Below are 27,075 nucleotides of genomic sequence, written 5' to 3'. Positions count from 1 at the left end.
AACACTTGAGCCTTTGGCTGACTCCAGGTTACTTGAGAGTCTTACATGGACTTATTACAGCCAGCATTTGGGAGATTGTTTCATCCATGACCTCCTGAAAGCTATCCCTCCAAATTAGTGTTTGAATCTCTGCCCAGCCTTGCCAACCATTCAGGGAGACAAGCCTGAAATATGTTTTTCTAAAGAGCATTGGAATGCTTTTCCCTGTTCTTTGCCCCACAAATTAGCTTGTGAAAGGGAGGGAAGAAGACCATTAATCCTCTCTCTTTCCCTTTTTACTAATTGAATCCCATCACTGATAATGTCAGGTCTGAGAAGATAGTGCTTGGAGATTCACCGAAAAAGAAAGCAAGCAGCAAGTGCCGATGCCCTAGTGCCCACATTCGACTGAATAGAGGAGCGCAGAGGGAGAGGGCTGCTTTCCTTGCCGTCTGTGACGCTAAAAGGAGTACTAATTTATGTGTGTGAAGGAAGAAATGAATATTGAATTCTGCAGCGTCGTTCTCTTCAAAGTAGAGGATGTAATTATCATATGCACTGAACATTCCCAGATAGTTAGTATTCTGGATCTATAACTTCATAACAGGAACAAATTATACGAAGAAAAATTATTTTATTCTGTCAGTAAGCCAGGCAAACACTTTATGACCTTATCTTTCCTTTGGACTTATGTCAACAGCCAGGCCAACTTATTAGTTGGGCATGCAGAAGAATATATTGAAGATGTTGTCTGCAGAATGCTCTTTTGTCCCATGTCAAAATCTCATATTTACAAAATGTATTAATGAGGTTAAGATGACACAGCTAAAACCAGGTCTGGGAGCATTGCTTTTTGTGTCTATTATTCCTTGACTTTACAAAGCTCTCTTTGCTGCTACAGTGTTTATAAAAAATGAGGCTTTTGTAAATGGATGTTGAGAACACTAGGAAATTAAATATGTGTATATGTATATGCATATATATAATTATTACTAATGTGTATATGTGTGTGTGTGTATATATATATGTATATATGTGTATATGTATATGCATATATATAATTATTACTAATGTGTATATGTGTGTGTGTGTGTATACACACACACACACATATATGTATATACTTCATATATGTATCAGCATGTGCCAAACCCCTTGATTTCTAATCTCCTTCTGCTAAAAGCAGCGTCACTGTTTTAGGGATAGGTGTAGGAGATGAAAATGGAGGGAACTTATATGCCTTTTTCCAAGAGAGATGTGGAAGCAATTTATCTTCATCACCCTGTGCACTTTATTTTTTTTTAAATGTTTATTTATTTTAAAAGAGCACTCAAGCAGGGGAAGGGCAGAGAGAGAGAGGTAGAGAGGGAATCCCAAGGAGGTTCTGCACTGTCAGCACAGAGTCTGATGCAGGACTCTGACTCAAGAACCATGAGATCATGACCTGAGCTGAAACCAAGAGTGAGTTGCTTAATGGACTGAGCCAACCAGGCGCCCCCTCTTTTTTTTTTTTAATGTTTATTTATTTTGAGAGAGCACACAAGCAGAGGAAGGACAAAAAGAGGAGAGGAAGAAACTGCACTTTGGATCACCCTGGGGATCTTCTAGGGCTGTGACACCAAGCCCTGGAGATTCCTACAGGTGTTTGTTGTTATTCCCATAATTTTCAAGCTTATTGCGAAGGGAGAATCCCCTGCCTCGTTTTATGTCTCTTGAGTTAGATAATAGATGCACATCATTAGAGTGCTTGAAGGGACTGAAGAGATTAGCAAACACAACCCTCTCATTTTACAAATGAAAAAAAAAATGTGGTGATTGACAGGTTGTTGTAATTAATTTTTGTGGTCTCTGTGTGAAAGGTAGTGTGATCGCAAATGTTTAAGAAACAACTGTTAGTGTTTCTTAGTAGCAACAGAACAAGCTTTTATTTTAATGAAGTGAAATGTCAAGATGTTTAGAAGCAATCTCCCGACTTTTAATAGATAAAGAAGTTCACTTCAAGCTGTTTTATATGCAGCCTTCACATTTTACTTTATTTAAGACATATAAATGATTCATTCGATATTTTAAACAGTAATTTGCCTTCTGATGACAAAAGTGAAAATATGTTTATGGTGAAAATTCAAAAACTAGAAAAATGTACAAGCAGAAAAAAATATCATTGGTAATTCTCAAGCTATGAAAATCACTGTTAGTGTTCTCTCAGTTTTTGGAGAGGAGGTAGCAATGGAGATGGATAGATGGAAATCTGTGTTCTTATGTAATTGTAATTCTTCTGGGTTCTGACTTTTTAATATAACATGTCGTGTACAGTTCCCAGGTACACCCTTGGAGAACATGATTTCCTATCATTAGGGATTTGGGTAGCTTCTAGTTTTCATTATAATATTTCCAATTTTGCTATATAAAGAACAATGAAGTGGAATTCCTTATATTGAAACATTTCGTGCATCATTGATTATTTTCCTCAGATGACTTCTTAATGAAATGGACTTCCTAGTATTTAAACTTTTTTGTGTATCATTGATCATTTTCTTCAGATAACTTCTTAAAAGTGAAATTAGTAGGTCAAACATCTAAAGATTTTGCTTATTGAAGTTGTGACATCTGTGGTCATTAAAATTCAATTTTAAATTGTCTGTGTCTAATGAGAAATCCAGGGGGGATATCACAGCTTGTGCAACCTCTCGCCAGGTGTGATTACTGGGTAGGCCCGCTTGGCCGAGTACCCCAGGTGCTGCGGTGAGGAAGGCTCTGTGAAGGAGAAAACACCATCCCATGGCTGCTGCGCCAACACTACTATGAATTTTAAACTCTTCCCATATCCGATATTAGGAAGTATTATCCAGTTTTATTTTAATTAATATTTACTTGCAATTTATAGCATTAAATATTCTATAAGCTTGTTTTTTCTGTTTTTTTCTTATTGCTTATAAATGTTGATATAATTTGTAGTTTTTATCAATTTGTCATTTGCCTTTTGATTTTATTTGTAAGGTATTTTTGACAGACTTTAAAAATTTTAACTCATTAAAGGGGCGACTGGGTGGCTTACTTGGTTCAGTGTCCAACTTTGGCTCAGGTCATGATCTCACAGTTCGTGGGTTCAAAGCCTGCAATGGTCCCTGTGCTGACAGCTCGTAGCTTGGATCTTGCTTTGGATTCTGTGTCTCCCCTCTCTCTGCCCATCCCTACCCCCCAACACCCCCCCCACTTGTGTGTGCTCTCTCTCTCTTTCAAAAATAAACAAAATTAAAAAATTAAAAATTTAACTCATTAGAATCTATTCGATTTTCTCTTACAGTTTCTTTCTTTGCTTTTTCTGCTTAAGCTTTTCAAAGTTTAAAGGTCACTTGTCCCTTATCTTTTATTAGTCAATAGTTTATTAGCAAGTTGTGGACTTGCCCACTTATATGCTGTACTAAATTTGAAATTTTATATTTAATTATAGCAGAAATAAAAATTGGTGGTAGAGGACTTGGTCTTGACATTTATGTCCATTTTTACAGTCACAGTTGGCACATGCGTGTGAAAAGGAGGAGAAAGGCCATGAACTCAACACAGTGGAAAAAGGGGAGAGGATTGAGCATCCTCTACCTGCACCCCTCCCCCCTTGCTTGCTCTTAAAAAAAACTACTTCATGTAATCCTTATAATAACCCAGTGAAGGGGATAGTGTCATACCATTTCAGTTTTTCAGACCAGAAAGCTGAGATTTAGAAAGATTAAGTCACTCACTCACAATTCCCAAGGCAGGGAGGGCTGAGTTGCGAGCTTCCAAGGAAACACCTGGTTCATCTATGGGACTCAGTGCACGCTTGCATTATTATTCTCTTGTGCTCCAATAGGTCCACCTAAAAGAAAGCAATCTTCATGATAGTAAGGTGAGGACTTGGTTCCCAAATGATTGGATGACCATGACTACTTATTACTATGATTATAATAATAGCAGAGATTATAGTAATGTCAGACGTGGCTTACTTGCAAGCTGGCTATAATTTGCAGAACAAAGGGGTACTGACTTGTTTAGGTAAGACAGAGTTCTTTTGTGTTTGGGAATGCTGAATAACTGTTCTGGATGCTGGCCTGAGGAGAAGCAAGAGGACATTTATTTTCTATGCTTCTCAGTCACACAGTTGTAATCCCCAGATTATATTTAGGTGATTGAACACCTGGAATGTGTGATGTTTTTAGTAGAAATCTATACATGATGTGTGCTCGATCAGTTATCATCAGATGCTGCATTTAATAGAGGCAAAGGAAAGCAGTTTCCAATATTTAAGAAAATGTTATAGGAGGAAATTTTCACTCATTAAGCTCATTCCTACCCACCCCCATCTTGTAAAAGCTACCATTATTCCATTCTGGCACAGAGAAGGTAGATATTTTGACAGTTACTCCCCAAGCAATTAGCATATTTGTAGCTTTTTACATTCAGCGTTCACCCCCCTTTCATCCTGCATCACATCTGAGGGTGCCTCATTTAAATATTTTTGGGACTCAGTAAGTCATAGAACTCAAAACATGGATCTGTTAGATCATCGATACAGTGCTAGCTTTGGGAGCATCATATCCCAACCTGAAGTGGATTAGCAGCGTTCTGTGTGTGTAGATGGGCTCGGAGTTGGCTCTGGTTTGTGGGAGAACTGGCTGGAGCAGATGCCTCCTGCTGGCTGTCGTATTTCCCCAGGACCTAACGATCATTGGAGCAGGAGAAACAGAGGGAGATGGAGAGGAGAAAGGATAGGAAAAGAGGAATATGGGAACTAATCAGGATTTTTAAAAAAGTAAAGGCAAAAAAAGAGAAAGAAAGAGAGAGAAAGAGGACCAGACTGAGAGCTATTGAAAACAATATGGCCATCATAAAGAATTCAGTAAATACATGTATGTGTATGTGAGTATATTTTACTTTAGGCTTTGTAGAATTTTTTAAATGACTGGGGCTAGGATACCTTTTATTTGTGTGTGTGTGTCTTTCTGAAATTTTCAAATATAAATCTTAGGGAGAAGAAAAGAAAATTCAGGTTTTTAATTGGTCTCTGACTTGGAACATTGTAAATCCTGGGCTTAACATTGTAAGCCTAGAGCCTTCCTCCCCCTCTCCTGAGCACCATCCTTTGTTTGTGTAAGACGTTTGCTTCTGTCTGGTCAAATGAAAGCTAAATTCTGACAATAACCTTCTGTTTCTTTTTTTCCCCTAACCTGTAGCATGGGACAGAGTGGGCCTCCTCCCCGTGCAGCCTATGCTCTTGTACACATGGGGAAGTCCGATGCACGCCCCAGCCATGCCCGCCGCTGTCGTGTGCACAGCAGGAGCTGGAATTCATCCCCGAAGGGAGCTGCTGCCCAGTCTGTGTGGGCCCTGGGAGTGAGTATGAACTTCTAGAAAGAGGCCCTCTTTGCCTTTGAGATTTATCTGGTGACATCCCAACTTTTCTCTTTCTTGCTCATTGTGGCTCAAAGATCCCTAACCTGGTTCTTTCCTGGAACCAAGTTGGAGCCTTGCACTTAGCAGAAGAAATGTTGCAGAGAGTGAGTTTGGAACAGATCTTAAAGTTCCATTCCAAATTTGGGATTCTGCAAATTTCTGATTTATTTAGTTTGTGCTGGCCAGACGCATCCCTCCACGTCTGCAGCTCTCGAGAAAGAAAGGGAGGAGGGACGAGATTCTCTGATGTGATTCCCTAAGGGCCAAGGTAGTTTCTCCTGCCTCTTGGCAGAGAAGAATGAACAAATCACTTCTCCATGTAGCATCACTAGCGTTAATTCTGCTGGCTGGTCTTTGAGATGACATAACATCTTTCTCTAAGACACACAGAGCAAGAAGCTGGTAACTCATTTGTCTCTATGGCACCTTCACTGTGGAGAATATGCTTGCCGAGAGACCGAGACCCCGTTCAGCAAGCCAGCGGCACTTTTCCGGGTCCTTCGCTTGGAATCTATGCGTGGTCCAAGTCCTCCTTCTACTACAGTTTAGGACTATATGTCCCCTTCCAATTTTATAACTAAGTAGTATGTACTTCACGATAAATATGAATTATTGTCATTGCTGCATTATATCTTGTCCTGGCATATGATTACAAAAATTGTTCTTTTATTTAATAATACCTGGAAGTGACACTCTTATTTTTGCCTTTTTCCTTTAAAAAAAACGCTGGTTTCTTTCTGATCCCCAATTATTCCATTCCTGGCAATCCGTTACTCTGGAGAACCATTACAGGGATTAAAAAGTATGCTTAGAAAATGATGAAAGTACAATGCTTGCCTCACACATTTCAGATGTCATCCACCAGAAAAGGACTGGCAGCTAGCTGCTTTGGGCCAAATAACCCTGCAAGTGAAAATACTTGAACAACAGAGTTTGGGGGTGGTGAGTAGGCTGGCTGAGCTTGTGGGATCCTTTCTTGTGCTTTAAGAGGCTTTCTTCTTGGCCTCCATGAGAAAGACATTGGAAGCATTTTGCCTGGAGAGACTGGAGGATCAGTCAGAGCCAGCTTCATAATTTGCTATGTGCAAAATAAAAATGCATGGCCCCTTGTTCAAAAGGCAGTGGGTCTTTCTTCTGTGGTCTTTCTCAACTGTTATGTTTTTAATTTGCTATGTAATACCACACTCCTTCAGGCTTGGGGAGACTTGCTGGGTAGATGGAGACCCCACAGGCACCCTGGGCTCCATCCTGCTACTTGGTGCTTAGGGCATATGTCCTCCTCTCACACCAACATCCAGGACCCTGCAGTGGGTGCAGGATGGCAGCATTCACAGTGATGTGAAATGTTGGAGTCTGGGAGTGAATAGTCAAGAAAGAATTCTTTAGACATCTTTGGTGCAAAAAATGTGGCCTTATTAAAGATAGGGATAGGACTGTGGGCAGAAAGAACTGCACTGGGGTTGTGAGTAGTGACTGATTATATACTTTCATTGGAAGGGGGTTAAGAATATCATAAGTCTCTAAGGAATTTGGAAGCAAGGTTTCCAGGACTTTGAGGAGCTAGCTGCTGTTAGGATCATTTTCTACTGTCTAGTAAAACCTTAGTCATCAGGCCCTTCAGATGAATATCAGTGGGCCATATGCTTGGAGGATGATTACTAACATATATCTTAGTTGGGGGTGGTAGAGGTAAAGGAAGATTCTAAAGGGATTTTTATATGTTAAGAAGACTTACAGGATCCCGGAGGTTGGCACTAAGGTTGGAGGCAACTAAGGTTGCCTTTGGCCATTAGAAAAGCATTATGATCAAGGCACCTGAGTTCCTAGAGGAAGGTCTCCCTTCCTGTCTTAAGTACTTGTCAATGGACTACAAAGGAAATTTAATTTTTTCTTACATTTCTTTTGCCTTTGTTCTCCACATCAACTGAGTTGGTTTTGGGAGCAAGTGGCTGAGAACCCATCTCAGGAAGGCAAGGACATAGTGGGATGCAGGACCATGCATCAGCTGAGGCTCCCCAGTACATGTTACATTGTCTCACCAGACTCCACTTACAAAACTCAGAGAGAAGGTCATTATGAACTCCATACAGTGACTGCAGAGTTTTATTTATTTATTTATTTATTTATTTATTCTTTATTTACTTTTTATAATTTACATCCAAGTTAGTTAGCACATGGTGCAACAATGATTTCAGGAGTAGATTCCTTAAGCCCGTTTCCCATTTAGCCCATCCCCCCTCCCCACAAGCCCTCCAGCAACCCTCTGTTTCTTCTTTATATTTAAGAGCCTCTTAGGTTTTGTCCTCTTCCCTGTTTTTATATGAATTTTTCTTCCTTTCTCTTATGCTCTTGTGTTTTGTATCTTAAAATCTTTGTATGAGTGAAGTCATATGATATTTGTCTTTCTCTGATTGACTAATTTCACTTAGCTGAGGTTTTTTTTAAAGTTTATTTATTTTGAGAAAGACAGAGAGAGAGAGAGAGCAGGGGAGGGGCAGAAAGATATATCTATATCTATCTATAAATCTATATTTATATCTGTCTATATCATATATATATAATATCAAGCAGGCTCTACACCATCAGCGTGAATCCTAACATGAGGCTCCAACTCACAAATCTTGAGATCCTGACCTGAACCAAAATCAAGAGTAGGTTTGTAACTGACGGAGCCACCCAGATGGCCCTGATTGCAGAGTTTTAATCCCCAAGTATGAGCCCCCCAACCACAGGTCCCTGTTTGACTACACTGGTGGCACACCCACGCAGTCAGCCCTGGGGTTAGCAAGTGAAATCCCCCTCAGTAATTCTTAATTTTCTGACCTTCCAGAACCTTGCTCCTATGAAGGCCGTGTATTCCAGGATGGGGAAGACTGGCCATTGAGTCGGTGTGCTAAATGTGTGTGCAGAAACGGGGTCGTCCAGTGCTTCACAGCTCAATGTCAACCTCTGTTTTGCAACCAGGTAAGGAAGACAGCCTTTAAATGGATCCTTCATAGACTTATTAACTTCACTGTTCAGCAGTTTGAGCCCAACTTCTGAGTTTGTCAGGCAGGCCTTGGAAGTACTAGGAACAAGAAGCTGTTTTGTTTTCCTTGTATTTTTGGAGATCACCCCTGAAACATTTCTTTTACCCTTACAAACTACAAATAGGTCTAATAACCAGCCATTTAGGCTAATCTTATGTAACGAAAGTGAGCCTTGTGGGTACCTGCAAAGAAGGCGGTTGCAGATGTTGCAAAAATGTCAAGCTACACAACTGGAAAAGTCAGTAGTATGATCAGGTGTTGTGTATCAATGCATAGTCTTGCTTTTTAAGACATATATATGTCTTTGAACATGATTATCCAGATGTACACTTTTTAATTCTTATAAGATAATGATTCACGTTATTCAGATCTTCTCTGGGGAGCTTTAAAAAATAGTGGGATTTTGTTCTTCATTTAAAGTTCATCTGATTTTCAAAACATTAGACTCTTCACACAAATTTAGAAGAGAAAATCAATGGCAAACAAATGTGGTATACATGGTATTTTATAGTTTTTTACTCTTCCAGAGGCTCCTATGGATGTTCCTTGGCAGTTGACAGATAACCACAAAAGAAGTTTGCCTCCAGTCAAAAAATAGCTCATTTTTGATCTAAGGAAAAGCTGGAAGCCAAAATTCAGTTGATACAGAGCAGTACTTTGTGTCAAATAAAACAGAATCAATAACGTGGCATATTGTGACAATTGGGCAATATTTTTAAAGGCAGACAAAAGGCAATTAGACAAGAAATGCTAAATGCCAAATAAAGGGGAAATGTATCTAACTGAAAGACTAGATTGTATTACCCACACTACCACAGCTACCGTGCTCATGTCACATCTCCCAATCCATCACAGAGTCTTCTCCCAGTGCTAAGATTACAAATGAGCTTCTCTGTAAAGTTGCACAATATCTCACATTCAGAAGACGCTGTATTGTTGGGGCATTTTGATTTAGCACTTTCCAGGATTCCGTTCCCTTGTGTATGAAGGGTAATTAAGCAGTTTGCCACCATTGCAATAAGGAAAGTGGGAAGAGGCATGGAGGAAACACCACATTGTGAGCCTTCTGCTGTACATCTTTGAAACTTTAATGGACTGCATGTTAGGGGGGTAGATACTGGAATAACTGAAAATGCTAGTGCCCATTTTTAAAAACATTAAATACAAACTCTAGCTTCAAACACTGCACTCACATATAGTTTGCATTGATATACATAACTAATTTAAAAAGATGAAATTGGTAGCATAAAATTGAGACAGCTAGTTGATATTCAAGCATTCTGAAGTCTTAAAAATAGATTGATTTTAATCACTCTTGCATCATTAAGTTTATATTTTTGCCATCACATATTTTAGGAAAACAACACTCAGATTATTTAGAAATATTTTTCTAGACTTAATATCATTATTAAATATTAGATGTTCTGATGATATAAAGGGGCATTATAAAATTTAGGCTTTTGATGGAAACATCATCACCACTGTCTACCATCTACCAATCATCATCATCCTCACCATCACCACATTTTTGGCATTTATTATGTGCCAGTCATTAATTTTAAGAGCTTTGTAATTCTCATAACAATCCTATTAAGTAGGAACGATTATTATCATCCCCACTTGCTGGTGGATAAAACTGAGATATGAAGAGTTTAAGTGATTTGAGTAAGGTACCACAGTTAGGAAGTATCAGTGCTTCTAACCTAGGTAATTCTGCAGCATAAACTCAGCAGACCACACCCAACTCATATTTTTTTTAAATGTTTATTTGTTTTTGAGAGAAAGAGAGAGAGAGAGAGAGAGAGAGAGAGAGAGAGTGTGTGTGTAAGGATGAGTGGTGGAGGGGCAGTGAGAGAGGGGGACAGAGAATATGAAGTAGGCTCTGTGCTAACCACAGTGAGCCCAATACAGAGCGCAAACTCACAAACCATGAGATCATCGGTCCTGAGTCGAAGATGGATGCTCAACCAACTGAGCCTCCCAGGTGCCCCACCTGACTCATATTTTTAACCATTATGCTATATGGCCTTCCAAAATGTTGAGTTATATATAGCATTTATGTATGATAATAATCACAATAACAATAGTCACTAACAGCATTGAACATGATTGCAACTATTTTATATGCATTAACTCATTAAAATTACAAACATATAAGTCCATCAGAAGAAGTGTATTTCCAGGTCTTGAGCTCCAGAAAATATTTGATTTTTAATGTAAGAGTTTTTTTCTTTTAAATTGTAAGAATAATCTGTACTTACTAAGGAAAGATTAGAAAAGGCAGAAAAGCAGAAAATGATCATCTATATTTCTACCATTTAAAAACACCACAATAGATTTTTGGGTAATTCATTCCAATTTTTTTTTGTAGGCAAATGTGGATATGGTTTTTTTTTGTTTCATAGTTGTAATCATATTTTAGAAGCTGGTGATAATCCAGAGAACCCCCATTAGATTAAACGAAAGCAACCATCAACAAGGCACATCATAGTCAAATTCACAAAATACATAAACAAGGAAAGAATTATGAAAGAAGCAAGGGAAAAAAGTCCTTAACCTATAAAGGAAGACAGATCAGATTTGCAGCAGACCTATTCGTAGAAACTTGGCAGGCCAGAAAGGAGTGGCAAGATATATTCAACATGCTGAACTGGAAAAGTATGCAGCCAAGAATTCTTTATACAGCAAAGCTATCATTAAAAATAGAAGGAGAAATAAAGTTTCCTAGACAAATAAAAACTTAAAGAGTTTGTGACCACGAAACCAGCCCTGCAAGAAACTTTAAGGAGGGCTCTTTGAGTGGAGAAAAGACAAACAAAACAAAAAACCAAAGGTAACAAAGACTAGAAAGGACTAAAGAAAGATCACCAGAAATATCAACTCTACAGGCAGCCAATGGCACTAAATTCATCTTTCTGTACTCACTCTAAATGTAAATGGACTAAATGCTCCAATAAAAAAACATAGGGTATCAGAATGGATAAGAAAACAAGACCCATTTACATGCTGCTTATAAGAAACTATTTCAAAAAACTTTTTAATGTATATTTATTTTTGAGAGGAGGAGACACATACTGTGAGTGGGAGAAGAGAAGAGAGAGAGCGAGATACAGAATCCAAAGCAGGCTTCATGCTCTGAGCTGTCAGCACAGAGCATGATGTGGGGTTCAGACCCATGAATTGTGAGATGATGACTAGAGCTGAAGTCAGATGCTTAACTGACTAAGCCACCCAGGTGCCCTAACAAGAGACTCATTTTAGACCTAAAGACACCTGAAGATTGAATGTAAGGGGATGGAGAAACATCTTTCATGCAAATGGTCATCAAAAGAAAGTTGGAGTGGCCATACTTATATCAGAAAAACTAGATTTTAAAATAAAGACTGTAACAAGAGATGAAGAAGGGCATTACATCATAATTAAGGGGTCTATCCACCAAGATCTAACTAGTTGTAAACATTTATGTCCCCAATGTGACAATATCCAAATATATAAATCAATTAATCACAAACAAAGAAACTCATTGATAATAGTAGGGGACTTCAACCCCTCACTTGCAGCAATGGACAGATCATCTAAGCAGAAAATCAATAAGGAGACAATGGCCTTGAAGGACACACTGGACCAGATGGACTTAACAGATACATTCAGAACATTTCATCCTGAAGCAGCAAAATACACATTCTTCTTAAGTTCACATGGAATATTCTCCATAATAGATCACATACTGGGTCACGAATCAGCCCTCAATGAAAAGATTGAGAAATAAAACCAAAGCTAGAAATATCACAATTCCGGACTTCAAACTGTATTACAAAGTTGTAATCATCAAGACAGTATGGTACTGGTACAAAAACAAACACATAGATCAATGGAATAGAACGGAGAACACAGAAATGGACCCACAAATGTATGGCCAACTAATCTTTGACAAAGTAGAATAGAATATCCAATGGAATAAAAACAGTCTCTTCAGCAAATTGTGTTGGGAAAACTGGACAGTGATATGCGGAGGAATGAACCTGGACTACTTCCTTATACCATACACAAAACTAAACTCAAAATGGATGAAAGACCTAAATGGAAGCCATCAAAGTCCTAGAGGAAAAAGCAGGCAAAATCCTCTTTGACCTTGGCCCCAGCAACTTCTTACTCAACTTGTCTCCAGAGGCAAGAGAAACAAAAGCAACTATTGGGATGTCATCAAGATAAAAAAAAAAAAAAAACAACAAACAAACCTCTGCATAAGAAGGAAATAATCAGCAAAACTAAAAGGCAGTCATGTGCAAATGGCATATCAGATAAAGAACTTACAAACTCAATACCCAAATAACCAATCCAGTGAAGAAATGGGCAAAATACTTGAATAGACACTTCCAAAGAACACATCCAGATGGCTACCAGACACATGAAAAGATGCTCAACATTGCTCATTATCAGGAAAATACAAATCAAAACCACAATGAGATAACACCTCACACCTTTGAGAATGGCTAACATTAACAACTCAGGCAACTACAGATGTTGGTGGGGATGCGAAGAAAGAGGAACAGTTTTGCACTGCCGGTGCAGTAGACACTCTCGAAAACATTACGGAGGTTCTACAAAAAATTAAAAATAGAACTGCCCTACAATCTAGCAATTGCACTACTAGGTATTTATCCAAAGGATACAGGAGTGCTGATTTGAAGGGCCATATGCACCCCAATGTTTATAATAGCACTATCGACAAAAGCCAAAGTATGGAAAAAGCCCAAATGTCCATTGACTGATGAATGGATAGAGAAGATGTCGTGTGTGTGTGTGTGTGTGTGTGTGTGTGTGTGTGTATAGGAATATTACTCAGCAATCAAAACGAATGAAATCTTGCCATTTACAACAACATGGATGGAACTAGAGTGTATTATGCTAAGCAAAATAAGTCATAAAAAGACAAATATATAATTTCACTCAAAATTGGAATTAAGAAAACAGATGAACATAGTGGAATGGAAGCAAAAATAAGATAAAAACAGAGAGGGAGACAAACCATAAGAGATTTTTTAATACAGAGGACGAACTAAGGGTTGCCGGCAGGGTGTTTGGTGGGAGAATGGGCTAAATGGACGATGGGCATTAAGAAGGACACTTGTTGGGATGAGCATTGGGTGTTATACGTAAATGATGAATCACTAAATTTGATTTCTGAAATCATTATTACACTATATGTTAACTAAATTGGATTTAAGATAAAAATAAATTTATACTAAAAAAAGAAGTTGGTGATCATCTCTGACAAAAGGAGAAATACCAAAAGTTCAAACAAAGTGTTGTTCCCTTAGGGATATAAATTTATACTGAAATTGGTTGCTTTCAACTTTTGTCCAGACACCTTGTGAACAGAACCCTGACCCATCCACATTTTTGTAGGCTCATTAAAATGGTCAGTTCAATCTGATGAGAGGTGTTCCTGATATAACTAAAATTTTTTTTAAATACTGTAATATTCCCATTGGCAATATTGATTAATCTGAGTAAGTTGAACTTCATCTTTGGATCTTCTTCAAGAAAAATAGAAGATTATATGTCTTCTCAGTCATTAAGTGTTTGAAAATTATTAGTTTAAAAAAATTTTTAAGTTTTTTTTTATGTCTTTTATTTCTTTTTGAGAGACAGAGAGAGACACCGTGAGCAGGGGAGGGTCAGAGAGAGAGGGAGACACAGAATCGGAAATAGGCTCCAGGCTCTGAGCTAGCTGTCAGCACAGAGCTCGACATGGGGCTCAAACCCATGAACCATAAGATCATGACCTGAGCTGAAGCCAGACGCTCAAATGACTGAGCCACCCCGGTGCCCCTTAATGTTTATTTTTGAGAGAGAGAGAGAGACAGACAGAGCACAAGCAGGGGAGAGGCAGAGAGAAAGGGAGACAGAATCTGAAGGAGGCTCCAGGCCCTGAGCTGTCAGCACAGAGCTCAGCATGAAGCTCAATTCATGAACTGTGAGATCATGACCTGAGCTGAAGTCAGATGCTTAATTGACTGAGCCACCCAGGTGCCCCTGATAATCAGATGGGTAAAATATTGAAGGCCATTATAATTTCTTCACATCCGAATTCTATGAACTCTTTTCCACTGAATCCTGAAATTTAGTGCCCTGGCAGAAAAGTCTGATGTCTATCTGCTTTCTATTCCATGGTGTTCAGCTAGTTTTACTTTGTTGGATTCTTGCAGGATGTTTCTTTATCTTTGTAATTGAAACATTTTTCAGGATATTTCTAGGTGAGGTGTCTTTTCATCTTATTGCCTGGAATATGGTGAAGCCCTTTCAGTCTGTATTCTAGTTTTTGAAATGCTTTCTCCTGTTATGGGCTTGATTTAATCATATTTCTCCAGAAACAGTTATGATGATTCTTGGATTGCTCTCCCCCCCATTATCAATCATGTTCTCTCTCATCAGTTTTCACTTTGTGTCTTTCCTCTTCATATGGAAAGAGTTTCTTGAGTTTGTATTGAGTTTGTATTTACCACTTCTAGTATTGATTTTAATTTGACAATTTCATTTTAATTTTCTTTTAATGCTTCCTTATTTTCCTTTCATTGGTTCGTCTAGTATTTTATCCTAATGCTTATTCTTTCTTTATTGCTGCTTGCTTCTATTTAATTATGACTGCATTTTTCTGCATCTTACTGAAGTTGCAAAATAGCTTTTAAGTCTTTTTTAGATCTTGTAGGTGTAGCTTTCAAAAGTCTGCTTTTTCTCTGAATCTTCAGAACATTGTTAGTTTTGCTTGCTCTTCAGGGTTTTTCCCAAGTTTCTTGCCTTCTATTTACTCATCCTGATCAAGAGAAATATGTCCATGTCCACGAGTTGAAAGCTGCAAGGGTAAGTGACTTGCACCTGGCTAATTCCCCTTCTTGGATCCATAGCCAGATGCTAAGAAATGTGTCTCCTTGTCTGAGGAGCTTGCAGGTTTTCACTGAGTATACCTCTACTGTGCTGAGATTGGATCCTTTCCTACCTCCACTGCTCAACCCTCTTATGCTTTTAATATGTGAAACAAAAAACTATAATCCCCAGTTGGCACTGCTGCAAAGGCTCTCTTCGTCCCTCTTGGTGACCAGATGCTTTTCATGTGAGGCATTGTCCTATCCCTCTACTTTTTATCACTCCCTCTGCCTCCCCCAACACACATACTTCCCACTCTTTTTTTTTTCTTTTCTTTTTTACTTTATGGGCTCTGAGTAGATGTAGCAAGAAAGATATTGAGAGAGGTGAGGGCTGGCATTCTGACTGCTTCCAACAGTTGTGGCCACACACCAGAGGGATGAATGTGCGTTGTGTTTGGTATAGAAAGGCAGAGAGTTAGGTGGAAATGGTGGTTCTTCTATCTCTTTAGGTTTACATAGCAAAGAAAGGCTGCACAATGGTTCTTTCTCATAGCAGTGGCAGGAGTTTGGCTGTTTTACTTTTTGGTAGTGAAATTTTTATCTCTTTCTGTATCTATCTACAGAGGTATCACAGTGGGAAAATATTTCATCAAGAGCTGTTAGCTATAATTCACCATAAAATTTTTTTATCATAAATATTTTTATTTAAGGAATATGAAAACCACAATTAAATATCTCCTTAATGGTAGTTCTACCCCAAATTATAATGACATTAATCATATTTTTTTTGTATTCAATTTCTGTGTTTACTGAGGGTATTATATAAGTCCTGGGTTTGGCAAACTTTTTCTGTAAAGAGCCAGATAGTGAATATTTTCAGCTCTGTGTGCCATTCAGTTGAAACAGCTACTCAACTCAGCCATTGTAACACAAAGACAGCTATAGATAATATGTAAATGAGTGGATGTGGCTGCATTCCAATAAAAGTTTATGGAAACAGGTGGTAGGCTGGATTTGGTCCATGGTCCATAGTTGGCTGGCCCCTGTGTAGCCTATACTTTTAGAAGAACAAATCTACATAGTCCAGGATGAAAGGATACAGATATATGATAGCAACAAAATGCACTGTTAAAAATCTTTTCCAGTTTTCTGACCCACTTTGCTGTCATTTTTCTTACTTGCATGTCCAGTCTTACTAATGAAGCACCAACCCAGGTGAGTTACCACCTGTCAGTCAGATAATTTTCTTGTAACCTAGGATATCTTCTCTTCAAATGCTTTTCCTTCCTTCCCTTGTTGATCTGGATTGGTGAATAAAGATTTTGTTTCTGTCAATAAAATAAATAATTAAGTATTGCCAGTAAGAATTAGAAAGTTTGATTTTCCTTGTATTAACCTTACTACAACTAATTCCTTCCCCCGTGCTCTTGAGTTGACTCTGCTACTACTATACTTGGGTCTAGTCCATGTTGGTTAAGAAAGACTGATAGTAACTCTGTGCTGATTCAAGATTTGTGATCATGACATCCATTCCCTATTTACCAAGCATTATATAAATTCCCTTATTTACTACAATAAAATTACTGAATAGTGTGACATTAAATACACTGTTATTTTACTTTCTCACTAAAATTTCATTAAGCTGAAGAGTTCTGAGGTTCAGAAATGCTTGATGATTTCAATGTTGTGTCCCAATTTTCACTACTCTATTAAACATCAATGATCATGATATTTTTCATATAGAAGAATAAAGAAATAAAATAACCTAAAGCATTGAAAATAGTTGTCATTTTAACTCCAGTGATTCAGTTATTTGAAATAAATCCCTATTAGGTAGTAATGCATTAGTCTAACTGATCATGTAAAGTTGAGTTAAAGAACTACTGACGTATGACTGGAACTGTTCAAGAAAAATTAAAGTTTTCTGCTTCTTATAAGAGTAAGTGAAGGTAACTGCTCAGGAAGTATCTTCTATGTAAGACAAACCAGTTCTTAGTCCTTAAAGCCTGGTATATTCTAACCCTCCTTCCTTGCCTTTAATTTGTCTACCTTACTCTCATTTAAAAGGTTGTAGTGATAAGTCAAAGTGAGAAGCTGACTCTGGTAAAAATGAGGGAATAGTTCCTGTGAAAATTCTTTGTGGGGCATCAGAGACAAATGGTATTACATTCTGGGGGTGAGGGTGGTAGAGGTGAAAGGTAGGGAGTGGGCAGGGAGCAGTTCGTTGGGCCTTTATTCTCTGTCACCCACTTTTTTCTGCGCTTATTCCCAAATAGCTCACCCACTTTTTTATGCTCTTGTTCCCAAATATCTAGGGATACAATTGATTGATTTTTTTTCATGTGAAGGAACCTTCTAGTGCATATATGTAAATTTGTGGATTCACATAAAGATGTAAAAGAATGATGAAGTCACTTATCAGTAGAGCCATACCTTCATTTTGGGTTTAGCAGTAACTCAGCAGGAGTGTAAATAATCCTTAAGTGTTTGTATGGTTCCATGCTCTGGTCTCACTCCAACTATTGTCATTACCAGGTTGGTTGTTTGACCTTGGACAGATAACATAATCTCTCTGGTATTTTCTTGTTTGTAAAGCAAGGAAAAGAACATTTACTACTTAGGGTCATGTTAAGTCTTAAAATAATCTTCAAGGATCTAAGCTCTTCAAGAAAAAAAATGTTTATTTATTTTTGAGAAAGAGAGAGAGGGAGTGTGAGCAGAAGAGGCATAGAGAGAGAGGGTGAGAGAGAATCCCAAGCAGGTTCCATGCTAAAAGCAGAGAGCCTGATGCAGGGCTCCAACTCACAAACTGTGAGATCATGACCTGCGTTGAAGTCAGATGCCTAACTGAATGAGCCAGGCTTGAAAACACTAAGTACAATTATTGTTGTTATTATTATTATTTGTGCTTTTGTTTGCTCTTAGAAAAGAGGGTAGCACTTGAGGAATGTGCAAACATTTTAAGAGTCATGCTGACTTTGGAAGTGCTAATTCTTACCAAAGCACCAGGTGACTAATAAATACTAAACGAGAGGAAATTGCTATTTATGGATGCTTGAGGCACATGATTGAGTTGGCTATGAATGAAATTTTCCTACTGTTGTTGGTTTATTAATTCTCCTTTTGATGGATTATTCCTTTTTTGGGTGTAAGGATGAAACTGTAGTCCGAGTTCCTGGAAAATGTTGCCCACAGTGCTCTTCCCGATCCTGCTCTTCATCTGGCCGAGTGTACGAGGTAACCTTTGATGTCCCCCTTGTAGGTGTTTGGACATATGTTCTCACATGTATGCCCTTCATCCTTCCAACCACTATACTTCCCCACCCTCTTGTCTGAGTCTTTGCCAAGATTAGTAATTCAGTACATAAACAGCTTTTTTCTTCTCTTTGTATAAAGCCTTTATGAAAAAAATAAGTTGAAGGGGATTAGAAATATAAAGGAATGTGCTGGCAGGCAGCACCTGGTTCATGAACCTTGGTGAACTTACTGTTTACATGTCTCGAAGGGAAAAAAAGGACTATCATTAGTTTCTATCGGTTTACACTTAGGTTGGAGGCCCTGGAATGTCTATCTGCTTTGGTCAGATTGTATGTACTGATATCTAGAGACAGCTTCTGCCTGCCTTAAACTGTGGGGAAGCATGGGGGTAGTAGGGGAGAGTGGGAAGGAAGGAGAGAAGCTAATGGTGGTGGAACCTGCGCACTTGAAAGTACTATTGGAACAATCTAGATAATTATGCCTAACACACATTACCTGCAAATAAAAATGAGTTCAACAAATTAAATGAGTGAATGAATGTTGTCTTAGGAGTGCCCTACTGAGCCAAAAGAAAGTTACATTATTCAAAAGCAAAGAACATATAAACAATTAGCCTGACTACTTCCTTGTTTGCCAGCCATTCTATGGAAAGCTAAGTAGAAATTGGAATTATGACTCTCAGTTCAGAATCTGGAACTGAATATTAGGGAATGAGTGTCACAAATTCTAGACGGGTCCCTTGCAGTCTGAATGAACATAACTAATTGGGAAAGGATTTTTGTATTACTAGATCTTTGTTGTCCAATACAATAGCCACATATGTGTCAGATTAATTTCTCCTGGAAGGGATAGCCTTTATATCTATTGTGATGTTTTTGGTTGCAAGTAACAGAAGTACTCCTCTAAAAGTGGCTAAAATGAAAACATAAAATAATCTCATATAGCAAGAAGTGTAGAGATAGGGCAGTTGTAGTGTTGATCAGTTCAGGTCACAATGATGTCTTCACGGACCTGAGCTCTTTAAAAAAAATAAAAAAGTTTATTTATTTTTGAGAAAGAGAGATGGAGCATGAGCAGAGGAGGCACAGAGTGAGAGGGTGAGAGAGGATCCCAAGCAGGCTCTGCACTGAAAGCAGAGAGCCTGATGCAGGGCTAGAACTTACAAACTGCAAGATCATGACCTGAGCCGAAGTCAGATGCCTAACTGACTGAACCATCCAGTTACCCCTAAGCTCTTTACTGATCTTTCCACCCTACCATTTATAGCCCGTTGTCATTTGCTTTCTGTCTTGTCCCCTCATGTCCCCAAGATGGCTTCCTCAAGGTTAAGCAGCTTATCCACATATAATCATTACTAAAGGCTGGTGAGGAAAAGGGATGACTTTTCTTTTTTTATGGGAGAGAAGAGTCTTTTCTTTGGCCTCCACTGCTCTAGCAAACTTCCTCAGAGGTCTCCTCAGTTAGGATTGGGACAATGCCCTTGTCTAACTGCAAGGGAAGCTTGGAGAGTGAGTCTCTGGCAGTGGTTACTGGGTCTCCTGGAAAAGAAGAGGAGCTATAGAATGGCCGCTGACTAGGCAGCAAACAGGGTCTTTTTATGAATTTTGATGCTCCAGAGCCTCTTTGGGCCTGGCATGGAGGAGGTCCTCAACACATTTGTAGAATGAATATAGTTGAATAAAAATAAATGCAAAGTTCCCTTTGGACATTTATTGACTTTTTTTCTTAGAGGTCGTTGCTGCCTAAATAATATCATTTCTTATGAGTACGTTCAATGTGGCTCAATGAAAAATTGTAATAAAATTGTGTGTCTTATGCACCTGTGTTTCTATTTGATATACATGACATTTGATTTTCCACTTTGTTCTTTCTTTCCTTAGCACGGTGAGCAGTGGAATGAGAACGCCTGCACCACGTGTGTATGTGACCAGGGTGAGACCCGGTGCCACAAACAGGCCTGCCCCCCACTGAGATGTGCCAAGGTATTTGACAGAGTGTAGCTTCATTTTTAAAACCTTATTCTGGGTCATTAAAGAAATGCATTTCTTAGTCCAGATAAAGATATGAAAGATCTGCTTCCTAGAAAGGAGGGCTGAGGTAGAGGGTAACTTGCCTTCACTGGGTTAGGTCAGGCCAAGGACACTGCCCTTTACCCGCCATCTTTGTTTCTTCAGGGTCAGAGAAGGGCTCAGCGCCATGGGGAATGCTGTGAGGAATGTGTGTCTCCTGCCGGAAGCTGCTCGCACAATGGGATTGTGCGGTACCAGGATGAAATGTGGAAGGGCTCAACCTGCGAGTTCTGCATGTGTGACCACGGCCAAGTGACCTGCCAGACTGGAGAGTGTGCCAAAGTGGAGTGCGCCCTGGTAAGCAGCGAAGGCATTTTCACTTGGACTGTAACAATTCTCTACAATGAGATAGGGGGCCCCTCACCTGTTCCTTATGTTTTGGCAGCAAAGGCGACAGCCACTCACATTTCACAGAAACTTTCAGCACAAAGATTCTGTGGTGTAAAATAAATGTCACTATTTGTTCAGACTAGCTTGGAACAGTCCCTGGAGTTTTTAGTTCTCAGTGCATCTGGTCAGATTGGAAGCCCTGAGCCAGAGACATGAAAGGGAAGGACATGATATGGGACATTAGCCTATCAGTCAGGGCAGCTGGACCTCATGGCTGGTGGCCGCCCAGCTTGCTATGGTTGGGAGCAGAAGTCCGCAGGTGCTGCCGGGGCCTAGCTTCTGTTGCAGGCCCCACTGGCAGCATTTAGCAGAAAGGAGAGCCAGCACCTACAGGCTGCTTCTGTGGATCAGGAAAGAAAATGAAATGTTTTTGTTTTTGTTTTAAAGAGAGGAGGAGCACCTCATAAATAATTAACTCAGTTGACCTCTGTTGACTTTTACTGTCTGCAGAATTTCTAGAAGCTTCTAACAAAGCAGGCTCTGTTTGGACTATAGATGTATATTGTAGGAAAATTGCCTTTTTGTTTTCCTCTTTGAACTCAATTTTGACCCGTTGCAAAACAAATTGCTTTTAAAGTTGTCTGCTTCTCCCTCACCGCTCCCATCCGCCCCACCAATTTCCCGGAGGGTTGTGAACTTGAGTAGATGAGGGAAACTCAGAAGATCTGAAGCACTGGATGTCTGTGAAGGCATTTTTCTTTCTATTTCTTCTCCCCCACATCTCAGCTCCTCTTAGCACTGAGCCTGAGGAGGAACAACCTTTCAAACAGGGCTGTCAATGACAGGGTGATTTTTCATTTTGCCTCCTACTTCTAAGTCTTGGCAGAGCTGAAACATATTTAGGTAAAGAGGGTCTTGCTATTACAGATTTATTTCCCCCCCACACGCCTTTTCATTTCTTTTCCTTCTTGATGTCAGGGGAGTCAGAATGGTTGGATGAAGATGAGAAAAATCCTAGTCAGGGCCCTTTTCTTTCTCCCTCTGTCTCAGGCTGAGGCTGGGCTTCCTGGCCTCAGCAGTCTGCCTAGAGGAGGCAGGGTTATTTTCTAAGGTTTCAGTTTGCCTAATAATATCCCAGTGTTTGTGGACAATGTGGGAGAGGTGGTTCTGGGGGGGTGGGTCCTCTAGCCACCTATTTCCAGTTAGGTCTGACAAAGAGTCGCAATCACAGAAAATAATTTGACTCACTATCTCCAATGGTAACGAATTTCCAAGTGCCTGCTATCCTCCATAACACCTACCAGTGACACCGTATGCCAGGTCGTCTTGGTTGTTCTTAGAAAACATGGGGAGCGACTGCTGAGGTAAGTGCGGAGGGCCTCGGCTACCCTCCAGTCACCCCCACAGCACAACCTCATCTCCTCCCAGTTCTCACCCTCCCACCCCACCTCATGAACTGAGGACGTCCAATGCCTTTATCTCATTTCTCCAGGTCTTTAGTCAACTAAACTAGTGTCTTCCAGGTGATCTCTGTGTTTCCAAATGTGGTTTAAGGCACTGGGTTCTAAACTGGAAACACTACCAGAAGTGAAATTTTAACCAAAATTGAATCTTACCATAAATATCCCTTAGCCTTCCTTCTTTCTGTGCCATGATTTCTGTAAATCGCACTGGTTAATGACCCTGTGAACGCCTGGAGTACAAACTTTCTAACTTCTGCTTAACTTGGAGATAAAAAAGAGGAATAAGTAGCATTCTAATCTCAAGAGTTTCTAGGCTTTGGGGGAAGTCAGATACATAAACAGAAATCATATATGTATGGTACCAGTGATTATGGAAATATGAATTAAATGCATTAGGAGCATCTGGAGAAAATGACTATCTGCAAGGGGAGTGTGAAAATATGCTATTGTTATTTTTATTCAGTTCCACCCCATTTTTTGCCTTTTCTAGAATACCAAGGTCATTTGGTTTCTAATCCTGGATCCCAAGGGTGGTTTAAGTCTAAGTATATGTCCATCCACAAAGATGCAGAAAAGTCAACTTCTGGAAGAAGAGATAGAATTCTGCAGCTTCACCATTGTAATAATTATCACATTGGCTATCAATAGCAGTATTCTGAGTAGCATGGAAATTAGCACACAGTTTTTCTTTGTTAAAAAAACAAAAAACCTTTGATTTTGATGTAACCAAATCCCTAGACATTGAAACACAAATAAATCAATAGTAAAATAGCATAGTATGATGATTCTCCTTTTTTCTATATTTGGTGTTATCTATGAACATGAATTCAGAAGAAGTCAAATTACTTTTTTTTTTAAAGGACTTAGCATTCGCATATGAGGCATAAAATGGTGGTAGTGTGTGGGAGGTAGGATTGAAGTTTCTAGCAAAATGTACAGAAGCGGGTAGGCATACCGTAAGTGTGACATGCCATTCCCTTCTCCATTGGAGGAAAATTCCCTTAAAAGAGTGTTTCCTTTTCCAATGGGCAAGCAAGTGGAATCACACACTCTTTTGTCTGGTGTGATTCAGTGGGGCGGGGTTAGCAGATTCCATCTGGTCTATGCAGCAGAATCCTCTTAAAAAGAAAAGAATTAGTTTTGTTTCTCAAAGCAATTTTTCTCAAAGCAAAAGTCCAGTGCTAATTGGAGCCAGCGCTTCCCGCCGTGAACTGATGCAGTTTGGGCTTCTTCTATAAATAGCAAATCTATTTAGAACTCCTACCTCACCAAAACTGAATCCTTGCTCCCCAGCGGCAAGGCTTGCTGTTATTTACAGTAGTGTTTGAAGACTCAGAACAGCTACCTTCCTTGCCCTCCTGGGATGACGTGGGCTCCATTTTCAGTTTTGTCTGTATGCCTGGAGTGGGCACTCAAGAATTGCTCGCACGTTTTCTTTAATAGAAGTACACATATTCTGTCTGGTTTTAAAACATTGTTTTAAGCAACTTAGATTACATGCATATAAACCCCTTTATATGCCTTGAAAGCAAATTTCACTGTTTCTGGGTTACTCTTTCACTACTAGCTGATTTGTCACATTTCTGCAAAACAATTTATATGTAAATACGCCCGCACACTATAGCATCCACTGCTCTCCCTTGGTCTCTGATGGGCATTACATTTTGATGGACAGTGATCTATATAACTCCTTTCTTTTTGAAATCAGTTTTGAGGCACTATAAAAAGTTACAATCATTCATGTATTTTTGTATTTCTTTTAAAAGTGTATCTTTTCTTTCATTAAAATAATACATATTCATTTTACACATTGACAATTCAAGAAAAGTAGAAAAGAGACTTTAAAATCCATCAATAATGCTACATAGACAACTGCTGCTTTTATTTTATATATTTAGTAGTGCACAGTATTTTTAAACATAAAATATCATTGTGATTATTCTGTTTGTGCAATTTTACGTTATTCAGTTTTTACCTAACATGGTTTCTGCACTTTAAATGTAATGTAGATCCCAAATTAAATAATGTTTTGATTTAAAGAAACATCACCATTCTTTAGACAGTAGATATATCTTTAGAAAGTGGAAAGTGGTTTAAAGAATATTCTTTAGCCTATAGATATTAGATGTTACTATATGCATATGAAAAATTGTAAACAGAGATCATATCTTTAACAGCAGATTCTCTGGAAGGTAGATAGCAGTGGAATTATACTTTCTAAGTTATAGAATTTATAATTGTTTAATTTTTTAGTAAGCATTTGTTATTTTATAATAAGAATAAAAATAATGAAATTATTAATAGGGGGACAGTAAAATGGTAAGACTTTGAAAGTTAAAAATCTACCTTCTTGATGTGACTTTTTTCCTTCCTCTTATAATTAATTTAAAAAATAGTGATTATGTGAGTTGGATAACAGCTTCAGAATACTGAGTAAAAATTAGTTTTCTACTGTTTAATTTATGCTTGAGACTACATCTGTGCATAAAGGGATGTATCTGATTTCGTATTCAAGGAAAAATGTTGGTTTGATTTGAGCACTGTTAATGAAACCAAATCACAAGTTCAAACCTTGTATATTTGAGATAGCCTGATCCTTTTATGTTCATAACTTTCCAACAGTACCACAATTAATTTGGCCATTCTTTTTTTTTTAATGTTTATTTACTTTGAGATTGAGAGAGAAAGAAAGAGAGAGAGATTGAGAGAAAGAGAGAGAGAAGCACGAGTTGGGGAGGGCAGAGGGGCAGAGAGAAAAGGAGAGAGAAAGAATCCCAAGCACAGAGCCTGATGTGAGGCTCTATCTCACCAGCCACACAAGATGATGACTTGAGCCAAAATCTAGAGTTGGGCGCCTAATCAACTAAGCTACCCAGATGCCGCAATCTTGGTCATTCTTATTCATGGGAGCTCCTGGTCATGGGTGGGAAACAATGGAAGGATCAGTACACAAGCATTCCAGAACTGGAATAAAAAACACTTGAAGGGGTGAGCTGTATTGCCTAGATTTTCCATAGAAAGCTAACAGGGGGAGATGGAATACGCAGTGGGCCAAAACAAAGGATGCGCTAAGGTTTTTCATTCCAGTCAGGAAATCCAGCTGTTTTGCAATTTAGCACTGCTACCTAGAGATGGTAATTTGATATGTGCCTCTGCAATCCTTCTACAGGGTGAAGAATTAATTCACTTAGATGGAAAATGCTGCCCTGAATGTATTTCAAGGAATGGTTATTGTGTCTATGAAGAAAATGTAGAATTTGTGAGTATCAGACTAATAACTGAAGACTATTAATAATTCAAAATTAGTTAATGAAGGGGCATTACCTTCTCATATCTTTTACCCATTCATTTGTTCAACAAATGTGATTATATACCTACTCTGTGCCAGGTCCTAGAGACATAGAATCCAATAGCAGGAAGAGGCACTGCTCATGGTGAGGAGCTCATGCTCTAGTGGGTACATCTGGGACAGACAAAAGCCTTCTAGCAGTTGAGGGGAGGGAGGTGCATTTTTACATAAGGTTAGTGTATGGTCAGGGAAGTCTCTCATGTAGAGAAATTTGAGTAAAACCTAAAGGAAGTAAGGGAGCAAGCCACGTGGATACCTGGGGAGAGAAAATATACCAGGAAAAAGAGTCAGCAAATGAAGAGGACAGAAGCAGAAGGGTGTTCGGTGTGCTCAAGAAATAGCAAGAAAGTGAATAAAGTTAGAACTAAGAGAATGAAGGGGAAAGAATTTGGCAACAGAGTCTACTAGGTAGCCTGGATGCCATGGTAAACATGTTGTGTTTTACAGTGACACAGACGGGAGCTCTAGGAGCTTTGAGCAGCCGTGCTGTGCTCTGGCTTCCTTGTGAAGGTGTTACTTTGGCTGCTTTGTAAGCAAGTGATGGAAGGGGGTGAGACTGGGAGTAAATGGTCAGGTTGAAAGGTTTTTGCAATAGTCCAGAAGTGATGATGGTGTTTTGGTCACAGGAGGAAGGCCCTAGATTTATTTTGCAGGTAGAACTGAAAGGATTTTGATGGATTGGATGTGGGATGAAATTCCATTTGCTAAGGTTTTATTTCTCAGTCTGTACTTTTAAAAATTATATACCCAAAGGAAAAAATATTTATCTTAATCTCTTCAAATTTTCTCTCTTTGTATAGCCTAGATTTTCCACATGGGATTTTGGAATGTTGACAAATTGTGTTCTAAAAAGTAGGCCAGTTGATCAAAAAGCCACCTGCTTTATTGACCAATCAGAATAAAATGATAAGAATTGGGATTAAGTACTTTGATTCCTACCTACTTTTTCTTCATGATTTGAGAAAATTTCATGTGTCAACCTGCATATGCTGGAGAGAGAGTACTGTGTATGGTTAACCTTTCAGGCTATAAATTCCAATATCTACTTTGCCACATACTAGCTGACTATAACCTTGGATGAGTTACTTAATCCTCATTTGTGAAGAAGGGATAACAACAGTACTTACCTCATGGGGCTATTGAGATAATACCTATAAAGCACTTAGAATAGAGCCTGGCACATTAAAAAAAAAAAAAGCTAAAGAAATGGCATCATTGTTATTATGCTGTTGGCGTTGTTTGTTTCATAGTGGTATTTCATAATTTAGTCCTTGTTTCTTAAGAATATAGGAGATTAAAAGC

At 38.8% G+C, this 27,075-nt stretch overlaps 1 protein-coding gene across 1 annotated transcript in view; it reads left to right on the top strand.

Moving 5' to 3' along the window:
• The window catches only part of FRAS1 (Fraser extracellular matrix complex subunit 1), a 273,045-nt gene that overhangs the window by 11,739 nt on the left and 234,231 nt on the right, over positions 1 to 27,075 (top strand). Inside the window, exons 4-9 of the mRNA XM_029951708.1 lie at positions 5,187 to 5,346; positions 8,237 to 8,370; positions 18,458 to 18,541; positions 20,443 to 20,544; positions 20,737 to 20,928; positions 25,594 to 25,683. Coding sequence (XP_029807568.1) covers positions 5,187 to 5,346; positions 8,237 to 8,370; positions 18,458 to 18,541; positions 20,443 to 20,544; positions 20,737 to 20,928; positions 25,594 to 25,683 — 762 coding nt within the window. The remainder of the gene's footprint in view (positions 1 to 5,186; positions 5,347 to 8,236; positions 8,371 to 18,457; positions 18,542 to 20,442; positions 20,545 to 20,736; positions 20,929 to 25,593; positions 25,684 to 27,075) is intronic.

The sequence above is a fragment of the Suricata suricatta genome, chromosome 1 (assembly GCF_006229205.1).
Source record: "Suricata suricatta isolate VVHF042 chromosome 1, meerkat_22Aug2017_6uvM2_HiC, whole genome shotgun sequence".
NCBI lineage: Eukaryota > Metazoa > Chordata > Mammalia > Carnivora > Herpestidae > Suricata > Suricata suricatta.
The sequence above is the reverse complement of the archived record's forward strand: the minus strand, read 5'-3'. Positions and strand labels throughout refer to the sequence as shown.